We start from the raw sequence: 17,365 nt of genomic DNA, 5'->3' as shown, positions 1-17,365 counted from the left end.
ACTGCTGATGAGAGACAATTACCTTAGTAAATCTGAAGTGATACAGAAGCACTGGCAAGTGGGCCTACCACTTTAAAGCGCATGAAATGTGAGGGCTTTACAGTTCAACTGTTGTGTTTCACCACAGAAAAAGAATACCTTACTCCTTCATTTAGCTAATTTATTAGGTTGTTGGGTTTTTTTGTTGTTTGTTTTCAATAAAAATAACTATTTTGATATGATCAAAAGAGATCGAAACCATGAACTAAAATCCTTGCAAATGCAACAGAAGAAGAGTTATTGTAAACCATCACAGTGATGCTTGGATGGGCTGCCCTGTGAGAATACACAGGGGACAATTACAGTGGCTCAGCTGATAAGATGCAACTCGCCAAGGTGCAAAGACACAATTTCTTTCAAAAATATGTGCTGAACAGGAGTGTCAAGATTAGGTCACTGAGATTACCTGTCTTTCATCGGGATGCAATAGTATTTTTTCTTTATTTTCATTCTTTGTTATGGAATCTTCATCTTAATAGTACAGCTTATTCTAAAAGTACTTCACAGGCCATAAGCCTGACCTTTCTTTTTAATTCAAAGGCAAAACTGCCCAATATCAATACTGAAATAACTGAGCCCTATACAAAAACAAATGAGTCATCCATCCAGAACGGAACTACATCTGGAGTGAAACATGGCAGCTATTTTGCAGTTGGCATTACTATTACAGACATCTATGGATGGAAATGCACAACTGAAAGCACGGGGGAATTTTAGGTAGATGGAAAAATAATCACACTGGCTAAAATCAGGCAAATTCTCTGGAGAACTCCCTCATTCATAGGAAAAATGCACAAGATTGTTTACAATTGATCAGGATCTCAATTACACATGCCATGCTAAAGACAGGCCTAACAGCTGACTGTGCTCTAGTCTCATGCTTTTGAATAAATAATGACCCCATATGTTTTTTTCCCTCACTATTTAATTGAACATGGAACTATAAATACATGGGCAATGTGGCTGGAGTTTAGTAACACAAGTTCAACCTAAAAGACCACACACAACAGTAGCACAGATTTAGATGCCTGCATTTTAGGGTTTAAAGATAAGGCTGTAAATCAGAACAGAGGACTTGAGAATTACAGGCAATCCCCATCCTCACAATTTCAAGCTGTCACGTATTTGAGATCAATACTCTGAGTTCAGCTCCGCAGTCACTGAAAGATCAATACAAAGTCATACAATCCTTTCCCATAAATATTACTGCTTAACTATTGAAATCACACGCACGCTTTTATAATAGTACTTTGAACACATTTGCACAACTCTCCTGCCAAACGTGCCAAATTTCTTTGTGGATTGTTGAAGGAAAACTATTCTACCTACAGCACTGAAACCAGTGTGAATCCTGGCTTTTAATCTCAGTGGGGCTAGGGAGAGGCAGGATGCCTAACACTGCCATATTAGAATTGCCAGCAGCAAGCATTCTATTCATCAAAATAGAATTGTTAGGTTGTTGGGTTTTTTTTTCAGAAATCAAACCTAACAGGCCTTCTTTAAAGTGAGTTTAATATGGCACTGACCAGAACTCTGGAATTGCCTTTTTAAAGTCTAAAACCAAGTAAGATTCTTCTAAAACAACTTTGAACATGGTACAGTTTGGATGCTTCCATTAAAAAGTTTGTATTTTACCAAGCAGTTAATCAGACAACCAAATTAACAGGTAAAGCAATTAAACCTGCAATATTTTATTCACCATATTTTATTGTTTAACTGAATAGAAGCTGCAGTTTCATTGGTCATTACTTAACATGAATATCTCTCTTCCAGTAATGGCAAAATGTTATTTTTCACCCAGTACTTCATTAAATTTTCCTTTTGTCAGTTGAATGTACCTGGACTTGTGCTACAAACAGCAGTCAACTCTCATATGAGCTAGAGTAAAATATATTTGGAATAATTACACTTCATTGGGTTTGGAATAATTATACTTTATTTCTCTAATGCCAAGTTTCTAGGATTTTTTTTTTCTTAAGCATGTGAGAGGAACATAAACACAAGCTTACTTAAGTACTGCAGCATTCAGAGGCTAATCTAGGTGCTTATATCCATCCTGATAAGCAATATACACATTTTCACAGAGCTGAAGTATGGAAAATGTATAGGAAATGTTTCCAATTTAACAATGGAATACTCCTTCTTCAATAATTTACTGCTTTTTAGCAACAGTTTTGCTGGCTAATTTTTATTACATTCATTTTCTGATGAAATTATCATCTTTTTCTTTGAACGTAATGCAATACCACTGAGATTTTTCTACTTGACATTGGTGTTAACTAATCAAGCAAATAATAGTTTTATTTTGCTTCTGAGTTACAGGCTCCTACTATGAATTTGTAAGCTTCAGCTGAAATCAAAAGAATACTATAATAAAAGTAGCATTCCTGGCAGACACCAGGTAATTTTTTCAGTAGAAGAATTTCCTGTTATACTTTTCGGTGTTTAAATAACAGCCAAACAAATGTGAAACATACGTCTGAATCTGAAATCAAACATAAAATATTCCTGTATGCTTTCTAAAGCAGCTGTGTTGCTTCTGAGGACTTAATATACCACTTTCAACCACAAAAATATGAACAGATGTTTCTGACTTTGTGAAACACTCAGAAATCAGTAGCCAAGTGTATTTGGTTGAGTAAACTTGATATCCTCAAGATTATCATACATTCATCAAATATGTTCACTAATACAATAAGCTAAAGTTAGATGAACCATTACTAGCATTCTGGACTAAGTGAGCAGTCTGTGTATTAACTGTTTAACCCTACTGGGTTACATAGGACACGCACAAAAAAAATAAAAGCTTAACATCAGTACTCAAACTGTCAGTTGTAGTGAGACCCAGATGTTAAAACAAGCAACTTTAAAACAAAAAAAATTGATGATCTCAGCCCTAAACAAAATTTATTTCCAAGGCAAGCTTTAATGCAGTGACTCAATCTTCACCCTTCCCTCCCTGTTTAATATGTGCAGTGACTGAATTAAGCAAAAAGTATTTAGAATTGCTGTAAAGATTTACGTGTCTCTTGCTTCTGGAGCTTACCATTTTCAAAAAAAACTGATGGGTTTATAGACAATACCAAAGAAAACTTATCAAAAATGTGAAGTTCAGGCTTTTCCTTAAAAAACAAGTGTCATTTCTTGACTATGCAGAATTCTAAAATGGAAGAAAGCTGATGTCGGCACCATTTTGCTTAAAAACAATAGAAAATAGTTACTTTATATAAGAATTTTAGCTAGCATAGCCTGTCTGTTTTCTACATCCACAAAGGGCAATGCCAAAACCAAAGACGAGTTTAGCTACTGTTTTTCGTGTTTTTAATTTTATGAAACAATATAAGAACAAGTAGTTTTACATTATAAGCATCTGCTGTTGTTTTCAGTACTGCATTGATTACAACAGCTTCTAACACTTTCAGAACAAATTCTACAGCATACACAGAGGCTGAGCCCCAGAAAATGTCAAGAAATATCAGAGGGGAGATTAAACTGCTAAGGGACATTCACTTGTGCGTTATCCATTTAAAAAGGGGAGAGATTACATACCCTTCTCCACCAATCCTCGTTATCTTCAGACGAAAATCAACAGAGTTCAGGCTGGGTGGCTTCCATTTCAGAATATCGTCACATCGACCAGGCTTGTATTTCTGAAGCAAATTAAAAAGTGGTTTAATTATGCTTATTGGTTTTCACTGGTTTTAAAAGAAAAACTCAGCATTTCAGACTATATTAGATGTCTCTAATGAATTACAACACTTAGTGATTGAAGCAATGAATTTCATTACCACAGAGGTAGTTGTGCTTCACTACTTTATTTGCTGCTCCCTTTTAAAACTGTTTAGCAGCCAAGCCGCTGCATATAATACAAAACTCAGAATGGAAATAAAAATTAGCATATTTCATTGTCTCTCTCTGACTAATGGAACATTTCAAAAAAGAAAATAAGACAGCGCAGTTTTAATAAATGATAACACTGATTGGACATGCATAAAATACACATTTAAGATAACCTCAGCATTTTGAACAATTTTATGAACAGTGCTTTTGTTACCCATACTGTTGGCTGATGCAATGTGAAAAAGTCAGCAGTCATCATACTGACAGCTCTCAGAAAGGCCCATCAGAAACACGTACTTTGGTATCAGAAGAATTTAAGTTATGTAGAGATTGAAAAAGCATCGTGACATGCTGAAACATAAATTAAGGGAGCATCTGTTGCTTAAGAGAGCTGAACCAGAAGTTGCCATATTTATCATAAAAGAGCAATTTTCTCTTAAATTAAGACCTTTGCTTTAGCATGGTCTCTTTTATCATCTACTTTGGTTAATTAAGCTGCCATGCTGTTCATCCTCAACTAATAGTGACAGTCAAGGCAGCTAAACTTTTCCTTACTTGGATATCACTCATGGCACTGGAGTAAATCAGAATTAGCATGGACAGGGAAAAAGAAAAAAATTGGATATGTACAAGATGAGAAATTTTAGTTTTAGATTCTTTGCAATTCTCAATGAGAAAGATCATTTAATTTTACCTCATAAAAACAAACCTACAAAACCAAGAATGACAGGTGTCTTTTGGTAGGTATCACAGTGACAACCATTCATTCACTACACCCAGATCTTGTTAAATATTTACAAAATATTCAATTTACTGATGATAAATGTAACAGCTCTAGACTAAAAGTGACAAAAAGCATACGAAGAATTTTCTTTTTTTTTTTCTATGATAAAAGAATGGACACTTATCTTTTCCAAAATAAATGCATTGTATCTTTCTCATTACTTCTTCATAAAATGGCTGTGTGATGTTTGCCAGACAATAGCAAGGCAAGCTTTACTTCCCCAAGCTGAAACCAAAATCAGCTCCAAACAGTGTTAGTCATGCATAGCAGAAACATGACAAAAATAACCGACTGAAAGCTCTTTTTGAAAACTGAACATGGCTGTCTAAACTCCATTTACCAATTTCTTGACCACAGCCCCAGACTATCCGAGACTGATGGCTTCAGGCTTTCTGTTTGCGTTGCTATTCAGGATACCAGAGACAGCTTTCAGATGCTGGTACTGGAGTTGCCTACCCAACTTACTATTCTAATCTTTTGTAGCTCTGAAGTGAATATCTCCAAAACCACCCCCTCAAAATCTGAATAGAATTTAAATCATTTATCTTGGACATTAGGAAAACACGCAGAAGAGGTTTCTAACACCTTTTATCTATGCCTGTTCTCCTTCAATGTCTTTTCTTTTATTCCTTCCAGCCATCTTCTATTTGAAAATTGTCTACAGGAAAGCAACTTTCCCCAGTCATCCCTCACGTCTAGAACTCTTGCCAAACCAAATCAAACATCCTTGTTTCACTTGAATCAGAAAAACAGTAAGATAGAGTGCTATATTAAAGTTATATCTGTTTTTAAACTTCTCTTCCCACTTTATTCCCCTTTATATCATTTCTAGCCTGTAACAGCAGTAGCTATTTGAGAAGAGTTGGTTGACTGCACACATTTACCAAAAATATGGATTTTAAAAAGGTATACTTTAAGAACCTAAAAAAAAAAAAAAAAAATATTTCAGTAACCTTTTAGTTTTCTTCATCCTGCTGGCCTCAATCAGCTCTCCCTCATTTCTCTGCCTGTTCTCCATACGCCAGTAATGAAATGTATTTAGCTCTTTAATTTTTTTTCATTTAAATTTGCAAATTAAAAGTCTTACACAATGCAGGCATGAAGATTTAATTTTTTTAAAGATTTTTTTAAAAGATTTTCACGCCATATGTACTTATTGATATTAAATGGATAAGGCAACAAAAAATAATAATAATCTCAAGAAACCACTTAATCATTTCAGATGATCATTTTTATACACAGATTGTATATTCAAATATATTTTAAATAGCTTACATTCCATTTTAGGGAAAAGACGACTATTTTAGAATATATTCAACTGGTTGCATGCACCGAAAATGAAAATTACGATGGAGGTGAATGGCACTGAAATCTCTTTGTCAGTCAATTTTTTCTGCAATTTTCTCATACCTGATATTACAAGAATAGGGAATTGAATTTTAAGGTACGTTCTGGGAATAATAATACTGCATACAAAGCTTGCAAAGAAATTACTGTTGTTCTTACTTGTCTTCTAATTTGGCAAAAGACTACTAGGTATTCATTACTTAGTTTGAATAAAAACTGTGAGGAACATTTCCATTTATGAGAAATTTCTCCACAGGGCAAAAAATTAATTTATGAAGCAAATTTTAGAGCAAGCACCAAGGAACACAGAGTACAGCTGAGCGGCTGAAGTTGTTGGAACAGGTGTTGGTTTTGTGGTGCAGAAGATTTCTCTCGGTGGTTGTTCATCTGACTTTTTAAACACGACTGAGGTCTTCAATCACTCCATAAAAGTGTCATCTGTCAATCACATCTAAACACTAAAACCTTTTATTAAGCCTCTGAGTGGCATAGCTTCTAGGTTATCGACTTGCAATAATCTTCCAGGGCAAGATTACTGAAGCATTTGCCGGGATGGATTTATTAATATATACTCAAGTAATCAATTTCTATTTAAGCTACAGGTCATATTTTTGAGACCTTATGAGCTGTTAAGACTAGATCCAGTCTAATTGACTCTAGAAAACAATCCCAGCTGATTTAATGTATCAGTCCAAACCATCTCTTTACATATCACTGCTTTTAAGAGAAGCTAACAGTCTTCAGGACTACCAGGCTCAATTGAAAAACTTCCCATATTTCATCCAAAAGATCAATTTGAACTGCCTTGCATTCAAGATTACTAAACATTTTCTTTTAGTCATAAACAGGAGGATTTGTTTCTGCCCGGAATGTAAATCTTGAAAAAGTTTGACTTACTTAGAATATGAATTCTCCTTAATACAAAAGAACATAAACTGTCCTCTCAGACTCCTGGCAACTGAAATCCTGAAGTAACATTTGAAAACTGTGGTCAGAGAATCTTTGATCGGGTAGAGGCCAGCTATGCATGGTGGTGTCCTCTAGGGGTTAGTGCTCTTTAACATCTTTATCAATGACAGTGAGATCAAGCGCACCCTCAGCAAGTTTGCTGATTTGCTATGAGCCAGCAGTGTGCCCAGGTGGCCAAGGCCAATGGCATCCTGGCTTGTATCAGGAATGGTGTGGTGTGCAGGACTAGGGAAGTCATCCTGCCCCTGTACTCAGCACTGGTGAGGCCCCACCTCGAGTACTGTGTTCAATTTTGGGCACCTCAGTACAGAAAGGACACTGAGGTGCCAGGGCAGGTCCAAAGAAGGGCAACAAGGCTTGTGAAGGGCTTGGAGAATATGCCCTATAAGGAGAGACTGAAGGAACTGGGGCTGTTTAATCCAGGGAAGAAGAGGCTGAGGGGAGACCTTATTGCCCTCTTCAGATTGCAGTGAGAGCGGAGCCGGTCTCTTCTCACTGGTGACAGAATACAGGGAAACGGCTTCAAGTTGTACCAGGGTAAGTTTAGGTTGGATATCAGAAAAACTTCTTTACAGAAAGGGTTGTTAAGCACTGCAATGGGCTCTCTAGGGAGGTGGCTTACAACACATCCCCGGATGCGTTTAAAAACTGTCTGGATGTGGTGCTCTGTTAAACATGATTTAACAGAGGCTCGTTAGAGTTAGGGTAGTTTGGTTAGGTTGTGGCTGGACTTGATGACCTTTAATGTCTTTTCCAACCTGAGCAATTCTGTGATTCTATGACGCTAAGCCATGAGTGTCCAACCTTTTGCCTCACCTTGATCACACTGAATGAAGAGGAATCGCCTTGGGCCACATATACATGACTGCTTTTAAAGCAATACCTCCTATTTATTTCCATGGAAACTACAACAGATGTAATGAGCACAGTAACTTTGCTTGATAGAGCAAATTTCCAGAAACAAAGCACTCAACATAGTTGTCAGCATAGCTATGCATTATCACCAGAGACGAACAAGGGCCTGCATACCATGTTCATCAAAACCTGCATCAGCACAGGTGATTCACTGCTGCTGTCACCACTGCTGATGGGCACTATGGTGTTCACACATTCACTGTTTGCTCTCCAGAAATGTTTGGCAAGTGTCAATAAATGACAATGGGTGCAATTTTTCTTTTTTGAATAGAGGAATTAAATGACACACCTTTGCTTCATACACACTTCCATGTCAGACACCACTTGGTCAGATTGCTCTTCTGTTGCTATCTGTTGGAAGGCAACAAAATGTAACAGGATCTTGGTGGAAAAGTTCAGTCTCTACTGCCATACCACCAACATCTGCCTCTGATGTTGTAAGCCAATACAATAAAATAGCAGGCACTACTTTTGGAGCAGCCCTTGTAAAATAAGTACTAGTAGGATATTTGATCTTGTTTTTGTGAAATTAATGCATCAGTCTGGTTCAATGGCAGTGGCTGTAATTCTGTGAGTTCTTAAGGTGCTCACCAGAGATTTTTTATGAAGTTTTACTCTTCCTGTACTTCATCCTTGACAACAGTTATTCACAAATGTGCGTAGTGCCAAAAGTGATGACATGATCAAGGCTTGACTGTGAAGTGAGGGACATTTTTCTCTGTCAAGAGAGGTCTTATAGAAGTCAAGGAAAGAGACGTGATCAAAATTTTGAGCTGAATATCTGATTGCAACTCTATACATTACATTCGAAAATCTGCAAGTAATACATTTATGTCAACTGAAAATGGAGTTGCAAACATAAACTGATGATTTTTGCGCATCTTGAAGCTTCTTCTCAAATTCCTGTATCAAAACAGAAAGTACAGCTGCACATTTTTCACTATTCACAGGTCTGTGAGCATTGAAAGGCATACATTTGCCATAACTTGAGTTAGCACTGCACTGCATCCTCCCCATGACCCAGACAGTGCTGATCACACACCAATTTTTGGTTGTTGTGTGCAATGGGTGTGCACATGGTCACTGGGCAAGGAAGAGCTGTCGCCAGGAGGTAGGCCAAACTGCAGGCTATGCTGGGTCCCAGGATGGATGCGCCTGCACTAGTTTGAGTGGTCAGTTGACACAGAAGAAGCAAGGGATGAAATTAGAGGGACCAGAATAGTTTTGAGAATTGGGCCTACACGAACCCTGAAACTCAAATACAAAACCTCCTTCAGAATAGACAAGATAAATTTTTCCATGATCACTAATGAAAAACAATGTTTTGACAGGATATATCTGCACACCTGTAATTGCACTTCCATATCCACAATTTCAACTCAAGTTTAATTAAAAAATTAATTGGCTGCCATGCCTAAAGGAGAATCGAGGGGGATTTGTTATTTAAGATAGAGCTACATTTCTTGCCTTTCCCTCTTGAATCAGCACAACATAAAACAAGACTCAGCTAAACTTTTTGTTCTATTATTCAAATATATCCAAGACCAATCTCTGCCATTGTTCGAATTAGCCAAAGAGACCTTTCCTGGAAAAAGAGTATCTTTTGACCATTACACTTGGTATCAACAACTGACAAATAATGTTTCTTACTCCTTAGTAGAATTGCTAATGTTGAATACCTGATAAAGGTAATAACAAGTAATTTACAAGTATTTTTCTGTAACATTTACACAGATGAGCAATCAGATTTCAAGAACAGCTTATACAGTCTCCAGACTTCTACTACCAGATCAAGAGAAGCAGAAATTCACAAAAATCCAGCTTAAAATGAGAATTCATCCAAAGGCCAAAATGAATGCCCTTCCCAGAATTTATTTTTGCAGTGGCTGAGTTCATACACATAATATAGCAGTAGTAAGTTCCTGAATTTGAATGTTAAATGCTAAATCAACTTCTTCAAATATGAGCCAGAGCCAAACAAGAATTCTGCTTGTTAAGTATGTGAAAACTTCACCTTAGATGAATCATTGCATACTGCAGACCTGTACTGCCTTAAGTTTTTCTGTATCCCATTTCCAAAACAAAATGTGAAGCAATCTGTCTGAGATCGAACTACTCCCTAGCATTTTAAATATAGCATTCATAGCAAGATATCCTCCACAACACCCCCCAAATACGCATGTACACGACTAGTTTTAAAACTTATCAGGTCACGTATCATTTCAGATACAAAGCTCTCAGTTCAGTCTATCTTTTCCATCTAGTCTAACCACAAAAATTAGAATTCCACATCCAAAAATATAGATTGATAAATCAGAAACTAACTAAAATAGCTTTACAGGATTGGACCAGAAGGCGTCCTGCAGTCCTTTCAAAGTCACAGTGACTGAGCCCTCCAGCTGGCTACCAACCACAATTCCTCAAGTTTTTTGCAACTCTGCTACTCTCTTAGCATTCACCCAACTTTACTTCCACCTTCATAATATTTTTCTTACTATTTTTACAATTAAGATCTCTGCAAAATCTAGGTTTCTCCCAGAAGAACACCAGTCCCTTTCTTTTCACCATTTCACAACCTCCCCTTCTAATGTCACCCCCCTCCATCTCCTACAAACTGAACTTGGCCAGTTAGGACTTGTCAGTCTACGCTATGAGAGAAAAGCTTATCTGGCATCAGGATAACCGGCAGAATCAAAAAGCTTCCAAATCTCATATTTTCGGGTAGGTCAACACAGGTTATAAGGAATAAGTTTTTGTTAGTATCCAGTGATGCACATAAACACAAACTGGTGGCTTCTTTGTCACGTTGAACCCCAAGCCCCTTCCCTGTCCCAAGAAAAATTAGTCCTATTTGTCCTTCCTCCATATGTGTACATGGAGGAGGTAACTCTTTTTTTCCCCTCCCTGCAAGTTATGAGAAAGGCTGACCCTCAGAGAATACAGTTCAGTTATCCAAATTACTTTTGCTGACACATTTCTCATTAGCTGCAGATATTCTTCCCACTCAATTTTAGGTTTTGCCTAAAGCTGTGCATTGTCCCGGCGTTTGTATTCAACGGATGGTTCAGCAGAAAGATGAAAGCCCGGGGAATGGAGATGTTAACTGCCCAGAGCATGGATGAAGTTTCTCTTGAGGCAGCTGCTTTCAGCTACCACATAGTATAGACTTTCCTGCTCAGTATTCCGGAGAAGGAAGAGTGGAGTTAATCTCTGGGACTGCATTATGGGCAGGCAGTCTGGGGCTGTGAGGTGTTGGTGACTCACCACGAAGACATACACCTCAGAGACAGAATAACTTCAGCCAGAAGTCTAGACAAAAAAAAAAAAAAAGGATCAGTTCTCCTAGCGACAAAAAAGGAAGAGGTGGTGGCATGACCAAGTGAAAGGTTGGACAGGTACACTCTTGGCTGGATGAGGAACTGGCTGGAAAGCCTGGCCCAGAGAGTGGTGGTGAATGGAGCTAAATCCAACTGGCGACCGGTCAAAAGTAGTGTTCCCCAGGGGTCTGTGCTGGGGCCTGTCCTCTTCAGTATCTTTACTGATGACCTGGATGAGGGCATTGAGTGCACCCTCAGTAAGTTTGCAGATGACACCAAGTTGGCTGGAAGTGTCGGTCTGCCGGGGGGTAGCGAGGCCCTAGAGGGAATCTGGACAGGCTGGATGGCTGGGCTGAAGCCAATGGCATGAGGTTCAACAAGGCCAAATGCCGGGTCCTGCACTTTGGCCACAACAACCCCAGGCAACGCTTTAGGCTTGGAGTAGAGTGGCTGGAGGACTGCATAGAGGAAATGGACCTGGGGGTATTGATTGATGATCAGCTGAACATGAGCCAGCAGTGTGCCCAGGTGGCCAAGAAGGCCAATGGCATCCTGGCTTGCATCAGAAACAGTGCTGCCAGCAGGAACAGGGAAGGCACTGTTCCCCTGTACTCAGCTCTGGTGAGGCCGCACCTCGAGTACTGTGTCCAGTTTTGGGACCCTCACTACAAGAAAGACATTGAGGCCCTGGAACGTGTTCAAAGGAGGGCGACAAAGCTGGTGGGGGGTCTGGAGCACAGGGCTTATGAGGAGAGGCTGAAGGAGCTGGGAATGTTCAGCCTGGAGAAGAGGAGGCTCAGGGGAGACCTCATTGCTCTCCATAACTACCTCAAGGGAGGTTGTAGGGAGCTGGGGGTCGGCCTCTTCTCTCATGTAACTGGTGGTAGAACTAGAGGGAATGGCTTCCAGCTGCTCCAGGGAAGATTTAGGCTGGATGTCAGGAAATACTACTTTTCTGAAAGAGTGGTCAGGCACTGGAATGGGCTGCCCAGGGAGGTGGTGGAGTCCCCGACCCTGGAGGTGTGCAAGGAACGTTTGGACGTTGTGTTGAGGGATATGGTTTAGTGAGAACTATTGGTGATAAGTAGATGGCTGGACTGGGTGATCTTGTAGGTCTTTTCCAACCTTGGAGATTCTGTGTGATTCTGATTCTGTTCTTGTCTTATCCAGAAAAGATTTCTTTCACAAGAGTACCTCACTATCTAGCAGTCTAAGAAGTCAACTCCATCTCTCAAATCCTTATTAAATGCCATTCTCCTTAAGTGCAGCAGGAGCATCTAGCATAGGCTTTTTCAGCTTTCCACCTCCAAATGACAGGAAGCAAGTAAATAACCCAGCTCTTTTCATTTTCCCAAACAGCACAGTGCTGACACTTGTCATCTGCACTTCCCTACTGTATACCATTCAGAACCAGCCCTGCAAGAAATCCAGAGGGTACAGCAGGATCACGGAAGATTTTTTCAAAATCCATGCCTGCCTCCGAGAAGTAAGGGTACCATTGTGAAGGGACAACAGGATAGAAGGGAGTGGGGTTAACCAAGGCATCTATTTAAGTTCTTTTAAACCATCAAATGTCATTTGCCACGCTGCACATGACATCAGCTTAACCACACTGAAAATACATTATAATTAATGGCTCTCAAATATGAAATATAAATCTTTATGTACCTGATAATTAAAATTTCAAAAAAGCTAGTTCATATTTTAACACCAAGAAGAAACTTCCATGATTAAAAAAATGTTATTCCGATATTTAGTCATTCTTACCAGGATAAAGACACTAAATGTATTTTAAAAATATACTAGAATACTCCCAAGTTCATAAACAGTAAGGCATTTGTTGTGAAATCTATCAATTTCTGTCACCAATATTTTTCTATGTTTTAACTAAACAGTTTGCAAACAATTTGGTATTCGACATGATGTGAAGGCTTTCACTTGAATGGAAAAAGTTAACTATTGCAAACCAATATCACCAACAAATCTGCTCCTCAGACTCACTCAAAAATGTTTTTTCTGAAGAGCTCTACTTTATTCTCACACTTTTTAATATTCACATGGTAGCCACTGCCCTACCCAATCCAATAGTTTGCATATAGCTGTGTAAATATAAAGACTGAACAATCACAAAAAATGCGTATTTATTTTCTTGCACTGAAGACCCCGCATCATTTTAAAGAACCAAAGGGATCAATTGTAATCAATTGTTTCAGGCCAGATCTGATCGAGAGATGAGCTGAAGAAAGAGAAGTTGCTAATATTGGCAGAATGTGTGAATAAGTCACTTCAACGAATCAAGAAACCACAAGATGAAAGACAGCCATTAATTCAATTGCATATTCGTAGACTTTTAAGACAAAAGTATCAGTGGGATCATTGAGTCTTCTCTGTCGCATATAGGACAGAGGAATTTGAAAATCATGCTTATAATTCCTATTTAAATTACATCACATCTTCCTGACACGTACTAAGCAATGAAGAAACAACATGTACTTAGGGAGATCACCATGATCATTTATTACAGTTGAGGTTAAAAACATGTGCTTATTTCTACAGCAAGTGCCTCTGAATCCTGTAATGCCTTAGCTTAGGCTGAAGACAAGCTCTCCATGTAATTACTTCCCTTTGTGAAGACAAAATGATTAAGCCTGACTGTCACTGCATAGGTAATTTTCAATTTGGTTAATGTATGCATGCATTTTCATTGCATAATTTTGTCAGCCTTTGAAGAGTAGGCAACAGAACTGAACCTACTATGTTCCAATGTTATTTTCACTGCTTAAGAATATAGAAATATTTAAAAAAACAACAACAACAAAAAAAAACCGACACAACAATGAAGACATTTAAGTATTTTGTATTCATTTGCACTGCATTAAAATACAAGTTGTCAGAGTGATAACCTCAGCTGTGTAGTTAGTACAGTTGCTCTTAGATACAGACCACAGCTAGCTGTATTGAAGCACTGTCACAAGATTAAATGACCCAGGTTAGCCTATATTACTGACCTTTTGGGAATCTGGACAAGATTACTGAAGAAGTTAGAAATTACAACATGGCTACACACATACACACAAAAAAAAGTGCACATACACAAACATGCACAAAACCATATACATATACAGAAGTTTAAAAATAAATCCAAAATACGTCCACATCATTCATTTTAACACATCTTTTTTGTCAACCTTCCACTAAAACAGAAGAAAAAAAAAAAAACCCTCAAAGAAATACACTAAAATCTACATGAGGAAAGAAGTTATTCCACTGGCAGCTAATCTGTGACTCAGCCTCCAAAAGTATTTGTATTCTGTCCCTTCTAGGCTCCTATTGCAGTTCCAACTCCTTCTGTTTTTCAAGGCGCCCACACAAATAACTTACATCTTCATATTCCTCATAGTCTATCACTGTGATGCTCCACTCTTCCCCATATATCCTATTCCATCTGGTAAAAAGATAGACAAAAGGGCACCAGAAGTGTCTTGGTTACTGACAGGTAAATGTGTCAATGCTTTTTCCCACTTCATACTGTGCAGGACGTTCAGAACTGGATGAAAGAAATATAAATAGCAGGCTGATCACCATGTGGTGGAGAAAGTCCTGCTTCTCTTAATAATGTCTAAAGCAAACAGACTTTACAAGGACACTGCTTCCAGAATACGAAACTCATTCCTAACTCATATCCTTGAAGGTGAAGGCAAACTACATTGTATGTTATAGCGTTCATGGTATTTGGTGGTGATCAACTGGTGATCAGTGAATCACCTGCAAGGGTTATCCCTCATACAACAGGCACAGCTACCTTGCTTGTTGACAGTCTGGAAGACAAAGAATAAGGTCTTTCGTGGAGACGCTTGACATCATATCTGTCTATCTCTTGAAATTTTAGAGCAGGCAGGCTTCCCGTTGTTGTTGTTTTGGAGAGGTTTTTTTGAGTGCTTTTTCTCTCTCTATAAATATGACTCACTTGTCCCTGTAGTTATAAAGGAAAGACTCTAAGATGACATTTCTGAGTACTCTTAAGAGTGATCAGGTGGGGCAAAAACTGTTGGGTAAACACCGGTACTTTCTGAACATCTGTCACTTTGTGAAAGGCATTTTCATGGTCAAGACAACATAGAAAAATTTAAACATTGAAAGGAAAATACAGGGACACACAAAATGGATACAAAATTTATACCACTATGAAAAACGACCCAAACCCTTTCCAGCTTCATGCAAACACTTCAATAACCCTGCATCAAACCCATCACCCACCACAACTTGCGTCTAAGCACAGACAGATGGCCGTGAGGCTCTATCTGAAGATGATAACAAAAGTAAATTGCTCTTTCAAAAACAAGAACAGCAAAAGAAAATATCAACCCAAAAACCAAAACCCTCTTAGCTACAAATCACAGAAAATTAAAAATGCTTCTTTTAATGCTCAGTGTTTTAAATTACTGATTTGAGCCACCCTAAAAGTCAACACACATCCTCTCTAAACTTCAGCTTTTTACCTGGTTCAGTAAATTGAACAGAATACAGAGACATGCTGATGCTTCATGAATATTTGATCAGCTTTAATATAAGGTTCTTAATGAATTCCAAACATTTTACAATAACTGTTGTGACATAATAGAAAGCAAATTTGTAGACCATAACTTTTGAAGCTCATAAAAAAGATGAAAAAACAGCTTCCTTGGCTAAGTTCAAATCATTTAACATCCACAACTAAGCCAAAAGGATGACAGAGCCAACCGATGATAACAAAGTTTTAAATGACTCATTACTTGACAATGAAGTCATAACACTGCTTTAACTCCATGCACTCAAGAAGATCTGTGTATACTCTTCCACTCCTCCACTTTAAAAAATAAGATAAATAAGAAAATAACATAAAATAAAATAACACACTAGATTAGGTGTATTCCTGAAATTTTTCCATTAGAAAGTTGAAATGCTAACAAGGAATGATGCGTCTTAATTCATGAACACTGGTTAGTCAGAAGTAGCAAGTTCTATTGTGAAAAATTTTTTGTCTCCCGTGAAAATGTGAACTGAAACTATATGAAGTAGAAAGAAAAACGCTATAATCAAAATGACTCCTAAAATATTAAGCCTGACTGTCAGAGCGTACTGAAAAGGAAAATACGATGCTACTATGCATTTAAATTCATTGAAATAGTGTTAGATTATGTTTCACACTAAGGATTTTAGCACTTGAATGCAAATAAGGTTTAGAAAGTTAACCTGTATGCAGAAATTATACCGTTAATATTTTAGCAGTTATTTTTGAATTACTTTTTCCAGAGGTGACTCTCAATATCAAGTTAATGCAATATTTATATTGGACATTTTGGTCATTATTGCGCTAGATGTCCCCTACTCTTGCACTTTAATTTACCTCAAGCTCCATTAAACATCTTGTTTCATAACTATACTAATGGCTTTTCTTAATATTCCATTTAGCAAAGAGAAAAATGTGATCAAATTTTCTTCATAACTAACTTCATTTACATATTAATCCTTTTAATATTTGATAAATTAAGTTCAGTTAACAGCCAAAAATACATGTTTACAGTCATCAGAATACAGCAGCTACAAAATTACTCACTGCTCGTGGCTTTTTTTTTCCAGCACAACACTGCAAACAGCAGAAACCTATTCTCATACACTCCCATTTGTAGTCATCCTTCCACTTAATATTATGAACTCAAACTAGAAACATCAACATTTTGCCTGAAGCAAAACAGAACAAATAAGCAGCTTCAAATCGTTGGCTAATATTTGTGACCCACAGTGGACCAAATGGTGTCTGCCATCAATCCTAAATTCAGTATTTTGAACACAGGGAAATTAAAGTAACTGTAGAAAGTTACATTCTCCTGCCATTGTGATAACAGAAATGCACTGACAATATACTTCTCTCGGTCAAAGGAAATCATCATTTTCCATATCTGCTGCTCAAGGTAGTTTTTAGATTGCTACTAATTATTTTTTATATAATCTTCTTAACCTTCACCACCTACAACTCACTGACTCTTTAAGTACGGGCTGTACAAGTCTCCTGGAAAAATTAAGGCAATAATGCAAACAACCGATGCTTCACTTTGTTTTCTGCTGCTTTCTTTACCTCATTCTGCTGATTTCACTTTGCATCACTTGAACCGAG

General features: G+C 37.8%; 1 protein-coding gene across 2 annotated transcripts in view; it reads right to left on the bottom strand.

Moving 5' to 3' along the window:
* Positions 1–17,365, bottom strand: part of RNGTT (RNA guanylyltransferase and 5'-phosphatase) — a gene marked incomplete at both ends in the record, with an annotated part of 187,671 nt that overhangs the window by 55,988 nt on the left and 114,318 nt on the right. For both annotated transcript variants that reach the window (XM_079532490.1, XM_079532491.1), the window contains one exon: positions 3,589–3,689. In XM_079532490.1, the coding sequence (XP_079388616.1) occupies positions 3,589–3,689 (101 nt within the window). The remainder of the gene's footprint in view (positions 1–3,588; positions 3,690–17,365) is intronic.

This window comes from Tetrao urogallus, assembly GCF_951394365.1.
Source record: "Tetrao urogallus genome assembly, chromosome: 2".
Classification (NCBI taxonomy): Eukaryota; Metazoa; Chordata; class Aves; order Galliformes; family Phasianidae; genus Tetrao; species Tetrao urogallus.
Note: the sequence above shows the minus strand (reverse complement) of the source record. Positions and strands in the feature narration are given on the sequence as shown.